The 22,061-nt window shown below is 45.3% G+C and overlaps 1 protein-coding gene across 2 annotated transcripts in view; it reads left to right on the top strand.

The window, feature by feature from the left end:
- LOC124007116 (ephrin-A5-like) overlaps positions 1–11,051 on the top strand; it is a 54,834-nt gene extending 43,783 nt beyond the window's left edge. The window contains exons 2-5 of one of the 2 annotated variants that reach the window (XM_046317436.1): positions 1,146–1,438; positions 6,414–6,479; positions 6,615–6,695; positions 6,998–11,051. In XM_046317436.1, the coding sequence (XP_046173392.1) occupies positions 1,146–1,438; positions 6,414–6,479; positions 6,615–6,695; positions 6,998–7,122 (565 nt within the window). In that variant the 3' untranslated portion in view covers positions 7,123–11,051. Of the gene's footprint in view, positions 1–1,145; positions 1,439–6,413; positions 6,486–6,614; positions 6,696–6,997 lie in introns of both variants that reach the window. The other variant, XM_046317435.1, reaches the window with a different exon arrangement.
- Positions 11,052–22,061: the final 11,010 nt, after the last annotated feature.

Raw genomic sequence — 22,061 nt, 5'->3', positions numbered from 1 at the left:
GCACATACGCACACATACACACACAAGCACACACACACCTCTGTGGCCCACCAAACCCAGTAGTACAGTCACTAATCCTGCAGCACATTTGCAATCCGTATAATGACAACCTGATACCCCCAGCAGGTCCCAACCCACACACACCACCCTTTATACGGGGTGGCAGGGTAGCCTAGTGGTTATAGCGTTGGACTATTAACCGAAAGGTTGCAAGTTCAAATCCATGAGCTGATAAGGTACAAATCTGTCGTTCTGCCCCTGAACAAGGCAGTCAACCCACTGTTCCTAGGCTGTCATTGAAAATAAGAATTTGTTCTTAACTGACTTGCCTAGTTAAATAAAGGTAAAATACATTTTTAAAATATGCCTCTTAAAGCCTGGAAATGTACGTGTCAGTGAGAACAGCTGCAACTGCCGTCCAACGCAGGCTCCTCTCTCACCTGACCCTGAATCAGTTCTGAGTGGTCCTTTCCCCCCTGGAAAGGTTGCTAGGTGGGTGTAACGTCTGCTCCTTGGCCTGTGTGTCTCAGTCCTTACTTGAGAAACCTCCCACAGAGCCAGAGTGAGTTCACCCGTATGGGACCATCAGTGCTCAGCATGCACAGGCGCGGTCTCCAAGCCTGTTCCCCCCGGCCCCAGTGTGTCAATGAACAGGGGTGGAGTATTGAAGACATCCGCAGTATGTCAGTGATACCGAGCTCGGGCCATTAGCGACTCCTGAGACGTGCCGGACCATCCTATCCCAATCTGGCTCCACTAAAAGCATCAGAAATGCAACCGTATATGGCGCCGGTGGGAATTTGTGTTCCCCATCACTCCACAGGAATGAATACCTGGCATACCTGGCAGTCTGAAGTGTCTCTGTCTTTCACAACACATCTGGTTGCATTTTCTCTAGTTTAGGGCACAAACATTTAGTGTATCTTATGTTATTCCCCTCTTCCAAGTCATCACCGACCTGACATGACACACTAGGTGAGAGCTACATAATGAAGCTCTTGCGTATACTTTACCCATCCAACAGTGTGAGATCAGTGATGACATCAAGGCCGGTAGAGTCATGGAAATGTGTGATAGTATCAATACTATTAGACCTTGTGGTCTTGAAGACTCCTACTCCATAACCCTTCTGCTTTCCTTCCCAGGTTCTACCGGGGTGACTACCACATCGACGTGTGTATAAACGACTACCTGGACGTCTTCTGTCCCCACTACCTGGACTCTGTCCCAGAGGAGCGGACAGAGCACTACGTCCTCTACATGGTCAACTACGACGGCTACAGCTCCTGTGACCACACGGCCAAGGGCTTCAAACGCTGGGAGTGTAACAGGCCCCACTCCCCAAACGGACCTCTGAAGTTCTCCGAGAAGTTCCAGCTCTTCACCCCCTTCTCTCTGGGCTTCGAGTTCCGCCCCGGCAGAGAGTACTACTACATCTGTGAGTAATGGTAATCTTTATGGTAATTTAGCACATGCTTATAGTCAAATAAGCTTAAAGTTAACAAAAGCATTCAGTATAAAGTACGGGAATCAAACCCACAACTCTGCTGGTGCAAGCGCCATGCCCCAACAAATTGAGTTATCAGGGCCATGTATGCCTGAATACCACTCATTTACATATCATAGAAAAACACAGTTGGTACCACAGTACAGGAATACAGGAATGCTTTGCTTAAAGGCAGAGAGAGAGAGTTGCCACAGTCTTCCTGCATGGCATTTATGATATCAGTGAAGAGTTATTATGTTGTGGGCTCTGGCTACTATGGAAAAACACAACATACTTAGACGATTCAAGGGTGTGATGTGAGGCCAAGCATTTTGAGTCCAAGCATGGAACTGACTGCGGGGGGGGGGGGGACAATAGCAAAGTAGAACTGTGTTTTGTTAGTCCTGGAAAAGAGGTTCATAACCCAACATTTGCCGGAGGGAAAACATCTCCATTCTCATGGTCTCCATATGAAGAGTCTTTGTTACAAACTCGCCAGGCTCAACTTTCTGCTGCTCGTGAGAAGGCCTCTGGAACACAAGCATCTGAAGCCATGTTTTTACAAGTCAAATCGGAGCCCTACAAGGCAGAGATCTGAGACTAAATAAGAGATAACACCGGGCGGCCTGTTAGGCTACAGTATTTCTGATTCCTCTTACAGAGATGGCTTCACTTAGGCCTACTCCTCAGTAGCCTCAGCCTCGGCCTCAGCTGCACGCCTCAGACCCCCGTCATGTGATTTAGGAGAAAGCTGCCTGACGAATTGGCAGTCCTTAAAGGCACATGATATGATGACCTGCCCAATCTCCTAGGATGTTATTCTACTGGATTGGATAGATTGAATAAAGGATGGTCTGGGGCAGGTTATGGACTTTACGTTAGGTTGTCTCTCAGTCTCTGTTTAATGTGCTAATAGGAGAGCCAAGATGGAGTCAAAATAGCCATCAAGTATATATTGCCATACTGGCTTTTACAGTGAAACTGGGGGAGAGAGAATGAGAAAGAGAGACTGGCCACATGGCCTGAAGGCATTTCCTTCCTTGCCCCAGAATTATTATTCAACAGTTAAAGATTCACTCAGAAAAGAGGCTGTTTTTCACCAAGAACACGTCACCTGCGAGGAGGATGAAATAACAAAAAGGCGTGTACGTAATCACACCCCGGGGAACATACCGAGGTGTACACTAATCTGCTCCAACATCATGTCCCTCTATGTAGTTCCAGAAAAGCTGGATATCTCACAATAAACCATGTGATATCAGTTTCAGTATCACATTGCATGTGTCTGATCTGTCAAGTATGACTAAAGAGTTACATTGTCAGATGATACTAGCACATGTTGTAACACTACTGGACAATAGAGCTGAGAACGTAGAGCAAGTAAGTCAAGTGTTTGGGGGTTGACATGTGCCGGTGACAACGACTCAGCGCAGAGGACAGACAGACAACCCTTTGTCCCCCCCCGTGGATAGTTAACCCCCCAGGCGACGAGAGGAAAGGAACGGGTGCGGTGGGACATGGGGTGGGTTAAATCAAATGGCTGACACCTGCGGTTGGCCCTGGGTCAGATGTCTGCAGGAAGCTATCAGGGGGATCAGAAGGGGCGTCCTGAGGGGGGGGGGGTTCAAAGTTCAGCATGTCCTGATGGCTGGATGTGAACCCGGGCTTCTCCCAGGCTACAGCTGCATGTTTTTCTAAAATAGCCAATGGGGAAGTGTGATCCAAATCTCAGGGGATAGAAATCCAATTATCTGGGGAGACAGTGGAGAGTCTGTCTCTCTCTGTGTGACTAGGGCTGACTGTATGCTGTAAAGCTTCAAAAGCCCAGGTCCTACTCCGTACACAGTCTGAAGATCTACATAGATAATGAGATAAACCCTGTTCAACAGTGTGTTTGTTCCACTGTCTAGGGTTTTGCTTTGTTCCGACAGATACAAACTGATCACAAGGGAATCATCTGATCCCATCGTATTTATATCAGATCTCCAATTCATCTCCGGTCTATACCCCAGACTTAAGTTACACGGCATATGAGCCCCTAGCTTGTGTCTGGTAATGTGTGTGTGTCTGGTGGTGTGTGTGTCTGGTGGTGTGTGTGTGTGTTCGGGAGTGTCTGCATGTGTATAGTGTGCGTGGACATGTGAGAAGTTTATGGGATGGTGTGTGTTCACAAGAGGATGCTAATCTCCTCCACTCGGCCGCATGGCATGACTAACCTGGGATCTAGTGTCGCAGCGCGTGAGACGGGGTCGTAGAAAAGCAGCTCACGGCTGTGTGGGGTATTGTGGAGTCCAGGCTCTGTCTCTGTCTGTCTGATTGACTGACTGGGAATAGAAAGGGAGCTAGTACAGTCTGGCCTGAGTGCCTGCCACTGTAGGGGTGTGAGGTAAGTTACACGATACTCGCTGACACAGACAGAAGAGCCATGATTGACGCCACACTGCCAATATAACTCTCCACATCAAGTTCTAAAGACAATTTTTATCATATTTCATAGCCACGCTAAGTGCTTTAAAATCGTAACCTCAGTCTTCAGTCATGGAAATACTGACATGGCTCGTTTTTATCAGGAATTGACTGCCAGTATCATTCACGGGGAAGAAGAGTGTATCAAGATAGATGATAGGCTATAGGACACTCTATAGATAAACTGTATTGCTCTCTCTCTATCTCAAACACACACGCACACGCACACGCACACGCACACGCACACACACTCACACGCACACACACTCACACGCACACACACATGCACACACACACACACGCACACACACACACACACACACACACACACACACACACACACGCACACACACACACACACACACACACACACACACACACACACACACACACACACACACACACACACACACACACACACACACACACACACACACACACACACACACACACACACACACACACACACACACACACACACGCACACACACATGCACATACACACACACCCACACACAAACAGCATGATGGTGCCCTGAGGGGTGGGGGTTTATGTCTAGATTAAGAGCAGCTTGAGACCCCAGGCAGGCCAGGAAATGACGGGGTCAGAACATAGGGGCCCATAGAGTTGGGGGTTGCTGGGTGGGAGAATAAGAGAGGCATTCTATAGAGGGGAAGAATACAGTCACGGTCAGGGTCTGTCAAACTAGCAACAAGAACAAGATCTCAGTCACAACCTACTTTCAGAATAGAAGTGAGATAGGGACTTCAGAACTATTGCTTCTCAAGACATCACACAATGTGAAACACCCGCAGTCAAGTTTGTCACTTTGGTGACTACGTCCTAGGTGACATTGTCTAGTTGTTGACAGGTCAGAAGGTGAAGCGGCCTGAGTTGAAGTGACCTGCCACCATAGGGATTTAGTGAAGCAGCTGTCATATTTCAGTTATCCAGAGTAGTGTGTTGCAGGGTTGTGCTACTTTACTGCTAATAGAACCCAGTGGCAGGTGTTGACGGCCTCTGCAGCCAATCAAATCATTCATAGCAGATGGTGATGTTACTCTGAGCCAATCGAATTCTGTGTTGCATATGTGGACAACATTTGGAGCCAATAGAAGTTTGAGTAGCAGGTGCAGACAGTTCTTTCAGCCAATAGACGTTTGAGTAGCCGGTGTGGATGTCTCTTGAAAGCCAATCAAAATTGAAGGGGGCAGGTGTTCGTGTTGTTTAAAGCTAATGGAAGTCTATGTCGCAGATGTTGCCCTCACTCAGTAGCCAATTGAAATGTGTTTCAGGTGTTGATCAACACTGCTAATTCGTAAAAGTGGCCTACAATATGCTACATTCATCACAAGTTGCATCCTTTCAGAACCTAGAATAATAGTGAAGACATCAATATGAAATAACACAACGGAATCATGTAGTAACCAATTTTTTTTTAAACAAATCAAAATATATTTTATATTTGAGATTCTTCAAATAGCCACCCTTTGCATTGATGACAGTTTTGCACGCTCTTGAAATTCTCTCAACCAGCTTCACCTATAATGCTTTTCCAACAGTCTTGAAGGAGTTCCCTCATCTGCTGAGCATTTGTTGACTGTTTTTCCTTCACTCTGCTGTCAAACTCATCCCAAACCATCTCAATTGGTTTGAGGTCAGGTGATTGTGGAGGCCAGGTCATCTGATGCAGCAATCCATCACTCCCCTTATTGGTAAAATAGCCCTTACACAGTCTGGAGGTATGTTGAGTCATTGTCCTGTTGAAAACAAATGATAGTCCCACTAAGCGCAAACTAGATGGGATGGAGTATTGCTGCAGAATGCTGTGGTAGCCATGCTGGTTAAGTGTGCCTTGAATTCTAAATAAATTATAGACAGTGTCACCAGAAAAGCACCCCAACACCATAACACCTCCCCCATGCCTTATGGTGGGAACCACACATGCGGAGATCATCCGTTCACCCACACCACATCTCACAAAGATGTCCATTGCTCATATTTCTTGGCCCAAACCAGTTTCATCTTATTATTGGTGTCCTTTAGTAGTGGTTTCGTTGCTTATTTGAGCTGTTGCCCTAATATGGACGTGGCCTTTTACCAAATAGGTCTACCATGTCACAACACAACTGAATGGCTCAAACGCAATAAGAAGGAAATAAATTCCATTTGAACTTTTAACAAGGCCCACCTGTGGGTGGCTATTTTAAGAATATCAAATATAAAATGTACTTTTTTGGTTACTAAATGATTCCATATATGCTATTTCATCGTTTTGATGTCTTCACTATTATTCTACAATGTAGAAAATAGTAACAATAAGGAAAAATCCTTGAATGAGTCGGTGTTCTAAAACTTTTGACCGGTAGTGTGTGTCTGTACAGAATAGATCTCAGGTCTTTGCTGTTAGCGTTGAAGTACGTAAGCATTGTTCTTAACATATCTGAAATGTTTTCACAGCTTCCACCATTGCTGACAATGGAAGGAGAAGTTGCCTACGACTGAAGGTGTTCGTCAGACCAGCAAGTAAATGTATTTCTGAAAGAACATTCCATTCTCTATTCTTTCAATCTGTGGACAACTTTTATTGCATTATGTGAAAGTCTGATATCAATCTTGGGCTCGCTATGAATGTTCACATCCCAACTCCTTTTGTTGCAGACAATTGTGTGAAAACTGTCAGTGTTCACGATCGGGTCTTTGACGTCAATGAGAGAGTGGACAATTCCCTAGAACCAAGAGGTTTGTTTGACTCTATAAAGTGTGTGTATGTGTCTTTGGGTGTGTGCCTGCCTGCCTGTGCGTGCGTTTATCCAGGAATGACAAATTGTATTTCCTGATACAGAATCCCGAAGAGGCTCTTATTTTCCCATTCTTCCAATGGTCCAATATGTCAGTCACATAGACAATTTATGGAATGACAAAGCCACTACTTAATTTCACACATTCATGTTTCAGTCTTGCATGTGAATGATGTCTCTTCTCCAATGATTCTTATCTCCTTCTCTTTCCTCTCTCCTCCATCTTTTCCTCCCTCCATCTAGATGACACCAGCCACGAGTCAGCTGAGCCATCCCGAGGTGACGTCAACTCCGTGGGCCGGGTTCAGACCGCCGGCCTGCTGGTGACCTCCTCCCTGCTTCTCCTGGCGGCCATCTTGTCTTCATAGCGCCCAGCCTGAGGGTTTTAGACAGAGCGGAGTGGACCGCCCTGACTGGACCACAGGCCCCCCACAACCCCCAAGGAGCACTTTTTAACAGACAGTCTCTCTCAGTGCAAGGGAGAGGAGAGACTTATAAGTGGAAGTCCTTTTTATAAACGTTGCTTTGGGGAGTTAAGATGCCAAAAGCCTTTTTGTCATTTTACTTTCCTGTGAATTTTGATATTTGAAGGCCATGGTATGCCGTTGAATTTGCTCTCCCCACACCCTCTCACACACTAACACATGCTCTCTCTCTCTCTCTCTCTCTCTCTCTCTCTCTCTCTCTCTCTCTCTCTCTCTCTCTCTCTCTCTCTCTCTCTCTCTCTCTCTCTCTCTCTCTCTCTCTCTCTCTCTCGCCCGCCCTCCTCTGTAGCCACACCAAACATTTTGCAAGATTAAACTACGGAACAAAAACATTTTCCAAACCCCCAAATGACTTTGATTGAGAATATGATGAAGTCATGTGGCAAATGACAATTGATCGTTTGAAGAAGGCTTGTGACTGATCAGATCAGCCAATCAAATGAGGCCAAGGTATACTGGCCAATAAAATGAGGACAAGGCATGCTGGCCAATCAACGGTGAAACGAGGATCCAAAGCCATGGTTGTAGCTTGGAGAAATCCTGTTGCCAAGCGGAGGGTTGTCTGTTGTTTTCTTTCCTTTGAAGAGTCCATTAGAAGTTCCTCTCAGGTGATGGGGGTTGGATTCAATGACTCAGAGACTGGGAGAGGATGTTTGAGATTAACCGGAGAAAATAAGCCCCCATGTTTAGTACTTTCTGTCCTTTTAGGGGAATTAGTGATTGATTAATGTATTTTTGAAATAAATCACATAATTCAAGTTGAGCAGCCAACACGGGTGTATATTTGCGAGGAGCGTGGGAGCTGATATGGTATTTTGTCAGGCAAATGTATTTTCCTATTTATTCTTGAGTCCTCGTGCTCTGTCCCTTTTCTGATGACTGTCCTGGTTCTGTCACTGTAACTACAGCAGAGAGAAGCCCAAAACATCCCACCACGAAAAAGCATCAGTCTCTCTTTTTGTTTAAGACAGGTATGCTTATATTTCATTACTCGTACACATTAAATTTCTGGGCTTGGACTCAAAATGTAATTGAATTGGATTGTTTTTTATCCAGCTGAGTTCAGGGAAGAGGACAGAGAGTCGCTTGTTGTATCAGAGGGTGTAGGAATGTGAGTTATAACTGTGATCTTCTCTGTAACAGTAAACACAAACTATATGCGTACTAACAAGTCAGCCCATATTACAATCCACTACTTCATTTGGAAACATTGTCATAACCTTTACCAAACTACATTTACGTTTATAAACACAAGGTACAGGGAGGACACCATTCTGTAGCTAACACGATTAGTTTCAATTATGTTTTTAGTAGTATTCTTGGGTTCTGCCAGGCAAACAGCACACACTTGCATTGATATTGATATTGATAGGTTAGCGACTATGCAGTGATGATCCACCCACACGTCCCCGCAGTTCTCCTAACTTTGCAGGAAGGTTGTGGTAACGTTGTGGACATAAGGTTCCTCTATAGCAGCTGCAGCTCTGGTATGATTTAGCCGTGTCTTTGATGTCGTGTGGAGCAGCGTCCTTGCAGACCACATGCTGGGTGGCCATGCGTTGGTTATTTCTGGAATGGAAAAAGAAAAGACCACCAGGAGAGAGAGGGAGAGAGGTGTCCTGTTCAGTCTCTGGATAGGTTCCCTAGTAGGGGCGAGAGAGGTGTCCTGTTCAGTCTCTGGATAGGTTCCCTAGCAGGGGCGAGAGAGGTGTCCTGTTCAGTCTCTGGATAGGTTCCCTAGTAGGGGCGAGAGAGGTGTCCTGTTCAGTCTCTGGATAGGTTCACTAGCAGGGGCGAGAGAGGTGTCCTGTTCAGTCTCTGGATAGGTTCCCTAGCAGGGGCGAGAGAGGTGTCCTGTTCAGTCTCTGGATAGGTTCCCTAGCAGGGGCGAGAGAGGTGTCCTGTTCAGTCTCTGGATAGGTTCACTAGTAGGGGCGAGAGAGGTGTCCTGTTCAGTCTCTGGATAGGTTCACTAGTAGGGGCGAGAGAGGTATCCTGTTCAGTCTCTGGATAGGTTCCCTGGCAGGGGCGAGAGAGGTGTCCTGTTCAGTGTCTGGATAGGTTCACTAGCAGGGGAGAGAGAGGTGTCCTGTTCAGTCTCTGGATAGGTTCACCAGCAGCGGTGAGAGAGGTGTCCTGTTCAGTCTCTGGATAGGTTCCCTAGCAGCGGTGAGAGAGGTGTCCTGTTCAGTCTCTGGATAGGTTCACTAGCAGGGGAGAGAGAGGTGTCCTGTTCAGCCCAGTGGACCGGAGTGAGTGATGAGGTGAGAGAGAGACCCCAGCTGAGATCAATAGAAATCGGCTTCTCAAACCCAGGAACACTTGGTAAATATTTCCCTCAGTCCCTTCACTTACTTATACACAGTCTATTTAGTGTACTGACACTCACCCACCTCCTTTGTAAAGGGTCGAATGGTCTATCAGTGAGAAATACATTTAGCCTCTGCCTCTGTAGGCTGTCATTGTGGGATTCAGTTTGACCAAATCTGTAGATAGGAAAAGTCTAAATTCATTGTCACCGACATTCACTTCGGGGACCATTGGGAAATACGGATCACCTTGTTTTATGGGTACTGTGTATCCAGCTGTAGGCTAATAGAACGTACAGTGTTAGAGCAGTGATTCTCACACTTCTTTGAGGGGCAACCAGAGTTAAGGGAGACATTGTTAATGTTGTTGGTGAGAAAAATTTAAATGTTTGATATAAAAAAAACGGTTGGTTTCATTTCTAAATGTCTTTTTGTATGAGAAACATGATCAATGTTACAGTCTATATCTGTCAATTCTGAATCCACCGTGCAGTTAGCATTATGTGTAAGCGTCTCAAATATCAACTGTGCAGTGTGTGTGTGTGCGTGTGTGTGCGTGTGTGTGCGTGTGTGTGTGTGTGGAGGTTGAAGTTAAGGTCTCTGCTATTGGAAGTGCACTATATCCATCCATGCCCATTCCAAGAACCAGACCACACTCCTATCGCTCTCCCCTTTTGACCAGACCTTTACTTAGTAGTATTTTCATCTGGAATGTGGTTTAGGTGCCTGATGTTTTGAGTTCTTGTACCTGCTTAGTTTGTCTGTGGTCTCTCCAATGGTTTCAGATGAAGCTTCAGTAGTCAGTAGCACCATGTTGTTGTACCTGAATTCAGGAGATGGAATGTCCATTTTTTTGTAAAGCTTGTTGAGTGCTGGTTTTCTGTGCATATCACAATGTCCTAAATCAGTTAACTGTAATTTTCTATTCAACCGTTGATGTAGAGTATTAGATGCAGTTTTGTTACAGGGTGAACAGGGAGTCTGATTGGAGGAGCTCTTCACCTGAATTTGGTACCTGTTACTGTAGCCATTTAGCCTGAACCTAATGTCACTGTGCCCTCCTATGTACCCTGTCCTACTTTATGTATCTGTCCCCTGTCCTCTGTCCCTGTCTTCTGTGCTCTGTCCATGTCCCCTGTCCCTGGCCTCTGTCCATGTCCCCTGGCCTCTGTCCCTGGCCTCTGTCCATGTCCCCTGTCCCTGGCCTCTGTCCATGTCCCCTGGTCTCTGTCCCTGTCCCCTGGCCTCTGTCCATGTCCCCTGGCCTCTGTCCATGTCCCCTGGCCTCTGTCCATGTCCCCTGTCCTCTTGTCCCAGACCTATTGTCCTCACCTCCCCAGACCGTTGTAACTCCTCCCTCTCTTCCTGGTCTAACTCGCTTCACCAGATTTTTCTGCAAATGTATTTCATACGAAGGCCATTATTTGTAAATACACATGTTGGAGCAGCTGTGACTAACTACAACAACAAAAAATGATTTAATAAAAGTTGTTTGTCATTGTCTCTCAAATTTGTAATGTCTTTTCTTTTTACGTAAATTGAACTGCTTTGTCTAATGGGGCAGCAGGTGGCCTCGTGGTTAGCGTGTAGGGCCAGTAACAGAAAGGTTGCTGGATCGAATCCCTGAGCGGACAAGGTAAAAGTCTGTTGTTCTGCCCCTGAACAAGGCAGTTAACCCACTGTTCCCCAGTAGGCTGTCATTGTAAATAAGAATTTGTTCTTAACTGACTTGTCTAGTTAAATAAAGGTTAAATAGTGGATGGAAAATTAAATAGAGTCAAGCTACTGCTCTTTGACAAAAATGGAAGATAACTGTCAGTACGTGTTAGGCATCCAAAGTTGTTTATTTACACTCCTTACTGCTGAACAGCTGTCATTCTATTATCTATCATTCTATTATCTGAAGTTAAATCCCAAATAGAAAAACAACACAACTTCAAACAATCATACTTGAACCTGCAATGTGTTGAGTGATTTCTTAGGATCTCTGCCAAAAGCTGCTAGGCTTCTCTCTCATTATCCTTGTTTTCTCTCTGTGTGTCTATCCCTCTCTCTCCCTCTCTTTCTCGGTCCTTCCTCTCTCTTTCCTCTCTTTCTCTGACCTTCTTCTCTTTCCACTCTCCCTCTCTTTCTCTCTCTCACTCTCTATGTCCTCTTTCTCTCACTCTCTCTCACCTCTTTCAGCAATGTAGTGCGCTGCCAACCCACGGCTCTCTGCGTCCTCCCCCAACAGGACAGGTAGCCTACTCTCATCAGAGAGGTCTTTGAAACCTTGAATAAGAGTTTCAAATTTGGGGAAATGACACTCTCTAATTGTTTTATATATTTAAAAAAAACATTTTGTCAGGAAATGCAGCTCCGTCTCAGGTTCTGCTGTTGTGCAGTGGTTGTACAGCCTTTCCTCTGCAGGATCAGTAACCATGGTCAAATATTTAGCCACAGTGTGCTGTCGATTTAGGGCCAGATAGCGCTGCATTCTGCTTTGTGTTAGTGCTTGTGTTTCCCAATAAGCAATATAGTTTTGCATTGACTGTGTTGTAATTGTTCTCTCTCTCTCTCTCTCTCTCTCTCTCTCTCTCTCTCTCTCTCTCTCTCTCTCTCTCTCTCTCTCTCTCTCTCTCTCTCTCTCTCTCTCTCTCTCTCTCTCTCTCTCTCTCTCTCTGCCAAACAGCAGTGTAATTACAATGTAAGGGAGAGCTTTAGAGGCCTTATCAGACATTTATGTTACAACCTCACAGAGACCCTGGGAACCAAACAACAACTAAAGGTCAAGAACAGAGTTCTCATTCAAGAGAGAATCACTATAACGATCATGTGTTTTATCTTCAACAACAAGACACAGTTGAGCCACTCTTTACAGGATTGGTGGAGAAAAAGAGCTGGGTCTCATTCAAGGCAGACGACCTGTGATTCTGCTTGCATTCTTTGACCTTCCTTCCTCTCCTTATTCAGTGACACCTAAACCCACCGCCACTCTACGTCATAGTCCTGAGGGGACCACACACACTGCTATTCTCAACCAGCACTGTGGTGTGGTATGCTAACTGAAAGACAGACAGAATATAATTTACTCTTAGTAAACCATGAATGAGCGTTATCCCCTCTCAGGAATGTCTGTACAGTGCGTACAGGAACCTCGGAATAGCCCAGTATTGCATCGCGGGGAGGGGGTGGTTACCTTGAAAGAGAATCAGGTGAAGTTTAATCACCTTCCATTTCCATACACTCATGTTGAGATGATTAAGATGGTTAAATCCACAGCCTTGTTCTCTTTAATGGGATTAGGCAGAGAGATTTATGTCTGGCTGTTCTGTGGATCAACTTCTGACAATGAAGCACCGGTGATTAATACGAAGGATATGTTTCCACCCCTGGGAGTGTGTGGTACATGCCTCATTTTACATGATCTGTGTTAGATTGGATTACTATGAATGTGTCATTAACTATGAACCGCCTCGCAGACAGACAGGGAGAGAGAAATATAGGCGGGGGGTTAAATAGATGAGAGGAGGTATGGCTGGATCATCTTCCTTTGAAATGTAAGCCTAGAAGCTGTTTTCTGCCTGTTTCTCCATCTGTGGTGAGTCTCACCCAAGCAGATGCATTAGCGGGAGGTATGAGCGCATCACGTTCATTAACGCAGTCGCAAGGAAAAACCTACCACCTTGAGAAATGTCAACAACAGGAAGCGTACTGTGTGTTTAGTCTGGCAGATAACTGTGGGACACCATGATATTATAGCCTTGTTGGGGCTACACGGCCAGCAATGGAAGGTCAGCTGCTTAAGACTAGAGATCTGCATCCTGCATAGATGAAGGAGAGAATTATGGAAAGTAGGCAACAAGCATGCACATCGGAGCATGTTCTCAATGGTTAGGAGCTGGATGTTCTGACTGAAGTACGTCGTCTGAGGGATCCACACACAGTGTGCCCTGAGGGCAAAATGGGATTTGATGATCAAATTCAAACTTTGTTTGTGAAACATAATTAGCGGAGTGGTATGGTTTACATTTGACGTGTTCTAATTCCTGATCCTGTTTTTCTCCTTCGCATCACTGTCACACCTCACGCAGCGACTTCATTTGATCTCACCGGGGAAGCTTTTAATATCTGCTTTAGTTCAAACGTTCTGTCCTCTTCATTTGGCTGATGGTTTGAGCAGATGGGTTTCTCGCTGACTGACACAGGAAAAAGAATGGTCCAGAAATGAGATGGGGTATTAGCACCCAAAAGACGGTATCGTCTCATCCAAATACGCGACCTTTGCCAAAGTGATAGGAAATTCTCACGATGAGAAAGCCTCTTTTAAAATCATCATGAGAAATCCTACCGCCGCACTGTACTGAACTTGGCTAGGGACAACTTACTGGACGTGAGATAATAGACCTCACAATGGCTCAGTGGCCAATTTTAGGCCCTATTACTGAAATGAAGCCCTATTCAGTTTTATATAGGCCATCTGTAACTCTACTCAAAACTCTATAAATAAGATGGAGTGGAGTTGAGAGTATTCGTCCCTCTCTCTCGTCTCTCTATGGCAGAGATGGCCTCGAGCTGAAAGGGGTTTCTGAGGAGAGAGATGGAGCCAGAGGAAACGGAGAATATGGCTCTCAGATTGACGAGTTCTAAATCTATAATCCAGACGGACAACATGTAGGTCTGGACAAGAAAAATGATTGACCAAGCGAAGACTGGCCTCTATGTCTGATCAATGAGCATTGCTGCCAGTTTCTCACTTTGAAGAAAAATGGATGATTCTCCTATACCCATTTCAGACAGAATATGTGGTATATTACCTGTAAAAAAGGCAATGTTTGTATGAGCCCCTTTCAAACAGCCCCTTATTTACCACTTTCTTGCAGGTACATTAGACCCCTTTTATACATATCAGTGGGTGACTGGTGAATTGGGAGGGGTGGTGGCAGGGGGGTCTTGTTAAACCACGGGGGCTGTTTGCATTTCAAATTAGGGAGGTGTTGAACAATAATAGTGTTAATGAATTTACCTGCAAACAAGCAGAAAACAATTCACACAGACCTGATACCTGTATTTTGGTTACAGGGTCTGTACAAATGCAAGAATCATGACTAGGCCTTTAGGTGGGGATTCCCATGTTGTTGTTTTTCACCACTTACAGCTTTCAGATATACAACAGAGTAGGCCAAAAGATGCAGCCATGGTAAATGAGTGGAATTTCAGTCTGTGTGTAAAATGGATACTAGTATGGTGCATACCTGTGACAAGGCATTACTTCAGGTGTGCAAAAGTTTTTTATTCCAGGAAGTTCTCACTTGAACAGGAGAGGTGTCTGTATTACATTGTCAAAGTCATCCTACAATGCGATAGGTCCTGAGGAGTTGCTGTTCCGGACTGATTCTACTTTTGCGTTGAATTGTTAGATAATAACATAACAAGAACAACAAACGATATGCTTTACACAAGCCGGGGCATGTGGGATAGTAGAGTCCTCCTGGCTACAGCAGCAGGTGTTCCCAGCAGCCTCGGGCTCCGAGGAGCCACCTGACCCACTACACAGTCACACACACGTCCCAGGAGCCAGCTCTCAGAGAGGACAGGACAGCTCGATGACACACTCGTTCACTGAAGTAACAGCCACAGTCTTGCTCTTCGTATAAGGTATGAATTGTACAGAATTAGTACAAAGGTAAATGGGACAGTCAGTGGCATGCGTCAGACAGAGTTTGACTACGGGAGCCTGTCTGCAGTGTTTGTGTCTGTGTGAGAAAAGAGACAAAAAGAAGGCTCTTATCTAGAGCAGCTTACAGCACTACATTGCGGGTACCTTTTTATATTGCGAATCAAACTCACAACTCTGACGTTGCAAGCGCCATGCTCTACCAACTGAGCCACACAGGAAGACTAGACCGTAAGTGTAATTAGATGACAGATTATAATGTCTTGTTACGGGGTAAATATTATGTCTATATCACTCGCAATGATAATATGCCGGGGTCGCACGCGCGCACACACAGATACACACACAGATACACACACAGATACACACACAGATACACATACAGATACACACACAGATACACACACAGATACACACACAGATACACACACAGATACACATACAGATCACAGATACACACACAGATACACACACAGATACACACACAGATACACACACACGCTTTGCATTCCTTCCTTTATGTGCAAGAATTCGAGTGACCTCCCAGTGTTTGACATTCCTTCCTTTTATAGGCTTGTTCTTTGTTAATTAGGGTAAATTATTTTATTGTTCGGGTAATTAGCTTAGCTTTACAGTTTGGTGACACTTGCCTAGAAGTGGCAGAGGAGTTTTCATATGAGCTGGGGTTGAGACTTGGGATCAGTAGGGTTTCGTGGCTAGCAGACAGATGCTATAGGGTTTGATGGATGACTTACCATTACTCACACACTGCCACTCACTGGCACAACTCCCAGTGCTTGCCAGGAGCAGTGATGGACACAGCCAACTAGATGTGAGAATAAGGGAGAGTTGCTACTGAGGGAACTACTGCCAAAGTGGGATTATTTCATTTAATTTAGATCCCCATTAGCTGACGCCATGATGACAGCTAGTCTTCCTGGGGGTCCAACAAGAGATAGTAACGGTTCTTCACACAGACCACTAACTTTGCCGTTTATAAAAACAGTTTCTAAAAAGGAGGAGAGGAGGTAAGGAAAAAATGAAGAAACCAAGGTGTTCAATAACACTGAGTAGACACACAATGATAGTTTTTGCCTGGAATATAGGCCAAGTCTAGTTCTACAAGATCCCTCAGCTGGGTTTAAGCCATGTGCACACAGCATATGCTTTCTGTCTGCTATCGCTTTCTCTATACGCTGTCAAAACCGCCTCAACAATCTAAGCTCACAGAGGCGAGTAAAAGTGAATATGTCTTTGCTTCATCAAAGTTCTGCGGTATTGTTGAAAATGTTCCCTTGTCCCAGTCTGATGCAGAGAAACCTGTCCATTTACTTTGTCTCCTGATCCCCGGCAGGAGTCTCCAGAAGCTCCAGTACATTCAGATCAGCGCTGCCAGGATCCTGATGAAAGTGAGTAAACACTTTCATCATCTCTCCACTGGCTTCCCGAATCGAATTCGAAACCCTCCTGCTGACATTCCAGTGCATCCATGGCAATGCCCCTCCATACCTCAAAGACCAGCTCATATCTCATATCCCAACCTGCAACCTCTTATCAAGCGATAGCCTGTTCCTCCACATCCCCAGGACCAATATTTGCTCCATGGGTGATCATGCTTTCTGCTCGACCCCCCCCCCCCAGACTCTAGGCTTTAAAAATGGCCTACCAAGCCTCCTGTCAGGGAAGGCCTTCCGTTAGACATATCTGTGTTTTTTTGCTGTCCTTGCCTCTTTTTGTAGCATCAGCTGTGTCCTTTGTGTCAGTTGCCCTGTCTAGTTACTTCCTTTTTTTTTGTCTACCTCTCGTTTTTATTTATTTTAATGCGCTTGTTGTAGCACATTGAGATTGTTTTTCAATGAAAAGCATGTTATAAATTCACTGTGTTATTCTTATTATTTGTGAAAGGACTGGATAGAGGAGGTGTGTGAGGACCAATTGGAGGCAAAATGTACGCTGTCGGCGAAAACATTCCCCACATTGTTACTACACCGCCACCAGCCTGTACCGTTTAACCAGGCAGGGTGGGGCAATGGACTCGTGTTGCTTATCCTGACTCTGTCATCAGCAGGACGCTACAGGAACCAGGATTTGTCGGACAAGGCAATGGTTTTCTACTCCTCAATTGTTTCTTCTTGTTTTTAGCTGATAGGAGTGCTGCAATAGCCCATCCGTGACAAGAACCGACGAGTTGTGCGTTCCGAGATGCCGTTCTGCACACCACTGTTGTACTGTGCCGTTATTTGTCTGTTTGTGGCCCGCCTGTTAGCATGCATGGTTCTTGCCATCCGCATTCGACCTCTCATCACCAAGTAAACCCTAGACCAGGGGTCTCCAGCCTTTCTATGACATTTACTTTAACCTCTTGAACCTCTGGGGGCAGTATTTCATTTTTGGATGAAAAACGTTCCCGTTTTAAATGTCTTCTTATATGGCTGTGAATGTGCAAGGAATGAGCCTACACTTTCTGTCATTTCCCCAAGGTGTTTGCAGCATTGTGACGTATTTGTAGGCATATCATTGTAAAATTGACTATAAGAGATTACATTTACTGGTGTCCTCCATCAAAACTATTGCGTAATCTCCAGGTGCGTGCATTTTTCCATTTTGAACAGAGGAGAAACCAAACTGCCAGGAGTGACTTATCATCGAATAGATATATGAAAAACACCTTGAGGATTGATTCTAAACAACGTTTGTGTCACGCCTTGGTCTTAGTATTTTGTGTTTTCTTTAATTATGTGTTCAGGCCAGGGTGTGACATGGGGTTATTGTATTGTCGTATTGGGGTTTTTGTAGGCATTGGGATTGTGGTTAATTAGGGGTGTGTCTAGTATAGGCTTGGCTGCCTGAGGCGGTTCTCAATCAGAGTCAGGTGATTCTTGTTGTCTCTGATGGGGAACCGTATTTAGGTAGCCTGGGTTTCACTTTGTATTTCGTGGGTGATTGTTCCTGTCTCTGTGTAGTTTCACCAGATAGGCTGTAATTAGGTTTCACGTTCCGTTTTGTTGTTTTGTATTTGTATCAGTTATTTCATGTACCGCGATTCATTCATTAAAGACATGAGTAACCACCACGCTGCATTTCGGTTCGACTCTCTTTCAACAAACGAAGAACGCTGTTACAGTTTGCCATGTTTCTGTCAATATTATGGAGTTAATTTGGAAAAACGTTTGCGTTGTAATGACTGAATTTCTAGTTTTTTTCTTAGTCAAACGTGATGATCAAAACGGAGTGATTTCTCCTACACAAATAATATTTTTGGAAAAACGGAACATTTGCTATCTAACTGAGAGTCTCCTCATTGAAAACATCTGAAGTTCTTCAAAGGTAAATTATTTTATTTGAATGCTTTTCTTGTTTTTGTGAAAATGTTGCCTGCTGAATGCTAGGCTTAATGCTATGCTAGCTATCAATACTCTTACACAAATGCTTGTGTAGCTATGGTTGAAAAGCATTTTTTTAAAATCTGAGATGAGTGTTAACAAAAGGCTAAGCTTGTGAGCCAATATATTTATTTCTGTAAACGGCGTTCGTCTGTTGAAGAAAGAAAGTCAGACCGAAATGCAGCGTGTAGGTTACTCATGACTTTAATGAAAATAAATCGCGGTACATGAAACAACTGAATACTAAATACAAAAACAACAGAACAGAACGTGAAACTAATTACAGCCTATCTGGTGACTAAAACACAGAGATAGGAACAAACACCCACAAAATACAAAGCGAAAGTCAGGCTGCCTAAAAACAGTTCCCAATCAGAGACAACGATAAGCACCTGACTCCAATTAAGAATCGCCTCAGGCAGCCAGGCCTATACAACACCCCTAATTAGCCGCGATCCCAAATACTACAAAACCCAATACGAAAAACAACATATAACCCATGTCACACCCTGGCCTACCCAAACATATAACAAAAACACAAAATACAATGACCAAGGCGTGACAATTTCATTTCATTTGCGATTTTCATGAATAGTTAACGTTGCGTTATGGTAATGAGCTTGAGGCTATAATTACGCTCCCGGATACGGGATTGCTCATCGCAACTGGTTAAACAAATGAAACTTTTCGCTAGTTACACATTCTTCTCTTCTCCTCTGCAACTCTTCCCCAGGTCCTTAGTGTACAAGAGAAAGCAGTGCACTACTTTTTTTCTGGCAATATACCTGGTAAACTAATGGTTAATAAACAACTGAGGGGGGCCATAAAAAATCTGTGATTTGTTCCCCAAAATTATGTTTGATATTTTCCCAATATATTTCATTGTTTTTTCTCTCTCAAAATTACAATTGTTCATAGTGAAACAACAAAATTGGATGTTCTGAGCCCATGTCAATACTTAAACCACATCAGAAGCCAACTTTTTAGGTCAGGAAGAAAACTATCACATTTTGATTTGAGTGTAATTCCCCTTTAATTCCACATCTAGCCAGTGAGGAATGTGTCTTCTAATGTGCCGGTCTAGGATGGTTCTGTACTGCTGCTGCTCCTTTCATGGCACAGTTTGCAAATAACAAATAATAGATACAAACAATATACTTACTCATGTACTTCTGCCAGGTAAGCCTACTTTGCAGTTAACATATAATTGAGAAGGTTTCGGGGAAATTATTTTTGTCAACCCACAAGATTGTTATCACATTAACTGGCTAAACATGTGTGATAGACAAAGTGTGCACCACACAGACACACGGGCAATATTGCTGAAAATTAATTGGCAGATATTGTGTTAGGTATGGTTTTCTAAACCAGTAGTGGCTAAACTCTTTCAGATTGTTTTGGCGAGCTACTGGTAGCTCTCTATCAAACTGTTAGAGACCCCTGCCCTAGATAGACACTGTCTTGCGTGAAAAGCCCAGGAGGCTGGCCATTTCTGAGATACTGGAACCACGGTCCTGGCAACCCATCATTACGCACACATGGCAACACTCATTATGCACACATGCGCCCCATCATGAGGCACACCTGGATTCCATCACTTCCCCCTTTATCTAGCACTCCCTTGTTATCACCCACCAGGCAATATTGTTTATGTTTCCATGTTAGACTTGTTTCCTTGTTTTGTATCGTTCCGTCATCTTCGTAATTAAACCTGCTAACTGCACTTTCTTCCTGACTCCTTGCATTTACGTTACAGAATATTGCCTCACAAAATGGAAGTGGCAGCCAACCGAGACATCTCCCAGATGGTTGACGAACATCTACTTCATCTACTTCGCCAACAGCACGATAAGCTGGCGCAACTGGGGAAGGCGATGGATGAGGTCCTCTGTGTTCTTCAACATCTGGCATCACCCCCAACGAGCGGAGGATCCTCTACCATGAGTCGACCCAGCGAGCCATCACCCCAGCCCATTCAGCAGTCTTCCCAAGTCAGCGAGGCCCGTTTGTCCCTTCCAGACAAACATGACAGGACTCCATCCAAATACGTGGCTTCCTCCTCCAGTGCTCGCTCTATTTTGCTTGTCAAAACGAGAGCCCCCACCACCGAGAGGTCCAAGGTTGCCATGGTTATTTCCCTTGACTGGGCGGGTGTTGGAATGGGTTTCGGCCGTCTGGGAGAGAGGAGAGGAGGACCTGGATACCTAGGGGAGGTTCATGGCTCTGTTCGGAAGAGTCTTTAATCATCCCCCGGGGGGCAGAGAGGGGGGTGAGCGCCTACTCCAACTATAGCAGGAGGACAAGACCGCTGTGGAATACGCCCTCACCTTTTGTGCAGTGGCAGCATCCAGCGGATGGAATGCGCTGGTGCTCTCCACCTTATTCAGAAGAGGATTGAGTGAAGAGGTCCCGACAGAGCTGGCATGCAAAGACGACACCATCTCATTGGAAGCACTCATCACGATGGCCATCCATCTGGATAACCTCCTTCGGAAGCGTCGGCACTCCCATCGCCCCTCTCCCTCCTACGTTGACTGATCTGAGTCAGAGCCATACCCGCTCTGCTTTCCGGGTCAAGCGCTGGATAAACGACCACTGGCACAGTCACACACATCACAGCACCACTCACCATCACCGTGGGACCCCTGCGCCAAGAAAGTCTCCCTTTCCTCATCGTCCAGGCATCCGTACACAAGGTCATCCTCTGCCTCCCGTGGCTCCAATGCCACGATCCCACCATCTCCTGGCCGTGGATGGAGATTGCGGAGGTTTACCAAGATATCTGGGAGGTTTTCTCTAAGACTCACAACATCTGTCTTTCTCCTTATTGTCCCTGGGACTGTGCCATCGACCTGCTATTAGACTCTGCGCCTCCGCATCTACGCCCTGTCGGGGGCTGAAACCAAGGCTATGGAGGAGTACATCCTGGAGGCTCTCCAACAGGGTTTCATCCACCCATCCACCTCCCCTGCGTCAGCTGGTTTCTTTTTTTGTGGCCAAGAAGGAGGGGGGTGTTCGCCCATGTATTGATGACAGAGGTCTCAATGCCATCACTACCAAATACCACTAACCCCTCCCGTTTCTGCCGGCCACCATTGAACAGCTCCGTGGTGGCCAGTTTTTCTTACTATGCTGGATCTGTGGAGTGCCTACAATTTGATCTGCATTCGGGAGGGGGATGAATTGAAGACGGCCTTCAGCACGGTGTCTGGGCACTATGAGTACTTGGTGATGCCTTATTGTTTAGCCAATGCGTCGTCGGTGTTCCAGGCATTCGTGAACGAGGTGTTTCGGGACATGCTTGGGCGCTTGGGTTGTGTTCATCGACGACATCCTGATCTACTCGGCCACCTTGTAGGATCACATCACCCACGTCCAGGTAGTCCTGGGACGCCTCCTGGATAACCATCTGTACGTCAAAGCAGAGAAGTGCCAGTTCCATCATGTCGCCGTCTCCTTCTTGGGATATCAGAT

Source organism: Oncorhynchus gorbuscha, linkage group LG20 (assembly GCF_021184085.1).
Source record: "Oncorhynchus gorbuscha isolate QuinsamMale2020 ecotype Even-year linkage group LG20, OgorEven_v1.0, whole genome shotgun sequence".
In the NCBI taxonomy this organism is placed as follows: domain Eukaryota; kingdom Metazoa; phylum Chordata; class Actinopteri; order Salmoniformes; family Salmonidae; genus Oncorhynchus; species Oncorhynchus gorbuscha.
The sequence above is the reverse complement of the archived record's forward strand: the minus strand, read 5'-3'. Positions and strand labels throughout refer to the sequence as shown.